The sequence below is a fragment of the Ctenocephalides felis genome, unplaced genomic scaffold (genome assembly GCF_003426905.1).
Source record: "Ctenocephalides felis isolate EL2017-DRISC unplaced genomic scaffold, ASM342690v1 CF-g0.4_SCAFFOLD_01148, whole genome shotgun sequence".
Classification (NCBI taxonomy): Eukaryota; Metazoa; Arthropoda; class Insecta; order Siphonaptera; family Pulicidae; genus Ctenocephalides; species Ctenocephalides felis.
This window is the reverse complement of record NW_020537302.1, coordinates 1-1872: the sequence shown is the minus strand read 5'-3', so window position 1 is coordinate 1872 and position 1872 is coordinate 1. Positions and strand designations below refer to the sequence as shown.

At 33.0% G+C, this 1872-nt stretch overlaps 1 protein-coding gene across 1 annotated transcript; it reads left to right on the top strand.

Annotated features, from left to right (window-relative positions):
- The first annotated feature begins 496 nt into the window (after positions 1-496).
- Positions 497-1193, top strand: LOC113365614 (histone H1C-like). Its single transcript, XM_026607128.1, has 2 exons — positions 497-746; positions 979-1193. The coding sequence occupies exons 1-2, from the start codon at positions 497-499 to the stop codon at positions 1191-1193; spliced, it is 465 nt and encodes a 154-aa protein (XP_026462913.1).
- Positions 1194-1872: the final 679 nt, after the last annotated feature.

Here is a 1872-nt window from a genome sequence, read left to right as displayed (position 1 = left end):
TATAGATTCATAGAGTACTCAAATGAATGTTCAATGACAGTTTATGAACAATTATGATACTATTTATGAATAAAAATTTACAAAAACTGTTTCTAGGATATATAAGTATAATTACATCGCATCAAAATATAACATATCTCAATGCTCATAAAAATGCGATAACGATTTTGTTGAAAAACGCACTATTGAGTGCAGAAGTTATTTGAATATAATTAGCGATATTTTAGAAAAACTAACCGTTGAAATAAATCATGCTTTTGATGATATGTTGGGGATGAATTTGGCTATCATGTAAATCCATTGTTTTATGCGAATTATTTAGAATAAAAGCGCTGGATTTAATTTTTACAAATAATTTACATTTTTGTAAAATTTTCAAATATTATTGTTTTCTCCTCGGTCCTACACTTTTCGAATATAGTTTTTGGCCACGCCCCTAACATATTTAACCAATCACGTGTTAGATTTACATTTTAACCTACGATTTTTTACTATAATGTCAGATAACGCTTTATCTACGTCGCCGGCGGCAACCGCTGCGCCAGCGACAGCATCGCCGAAAAAGGGCAAGACTGCGGCTGTTAAAAAACCGCGAGTGAAGCCGTCCCATCCTCCTACATCTGAAATGGTAAACAACGCTATTAAAAGTCTGAAAGAACGCGGCGGATCGTCGCTGCAGGCGATTAAGAAATATATGTCGGCCAATTATAAAATCGACGCCGAGAAAATGTCAACGTTCATTAAAAGTATTTAAAGTCAGCTGTTCAAGCGGGCACACTGATTCAAACAAAAGGCAAAGGTGCTTCGGGTTCGTTCAAACTTGCCGCGAACGCTAAACAGAGCGGCGGCGAAAGCGGTGTTTCGGCTGGAAAAGCCAGGACCGCTAAGACGCCAGCGGCAAAAGCAAAATCGAAGACAGCAAAGTCGAAGGGCGCCGCCAAACTGCTTCGTCCCCTAAAAAGAAGTCTGCATCCGCAGCGGGCACATTAAAAAAGTCGTCGGCGAAACCTAAGACGACAGTCGATAAGAAGAAGACCATTCAGGGTAAGTCGACGAAAGCCTCATCGGCCAAGGCAACGAGCAAAACGAAGAAAACCGTCAAGACCGCAGCCGCAAAGAAACCTAAATCGCCAAAGAAGAAGACATCAAAAGTAGCCAAACCTTTGAAAAAAGCGTCACCGAAAAAGAAGTGAAAACATTTCATTATCTTTTACACAACAGCAAACGAAAATGTTGCACAAAGTCCTTTTCAGGACTAACAATAAATTTTTATCAAAGAACATTATTATTTTACTTATATATATCTTATCATCTTATATTATAGCCTTTTCGTGGACTTCGGAAAAAAATTTTAATAAAATATTTGTAACAGGAGCGCAGCAACGCTCGCTGTGTTCCTCGCCGTGTTGTGTCATTGACGAAATTAAAAAAGTCAAAGTCTTTTCAATTTTCAATTTCGTCTTTGGTAGGAGTAGTTGTCAATATCAATCGCTGAATTTTATTTATTTATTTATTTTTTTTTTTTAAATAATTTTATATGAATAAATTATCTTAATCAAATGAAATATAATCAATAATTTATTAATAAAAGTTTTATATATCACTTTAAATAAATCAACTATACATAGAACGGCCAACTCTCATAATATTAAATTCATAATTTTTCTAATTTTTTTTTATATAAATAATAAGTAAATGGAAATTATAATGAAATAAAATATAATCATTAATAATTTTTTGAAGTTTCAATCGTTTTTTCATATCGTATTCGAAAAAGAAAATTGATATAACTTAAATAAATAACTATATATGAAATTAAAAAATATACAATCAAAAAAAAAAATATGGGATATATAAATATATAGAATATAA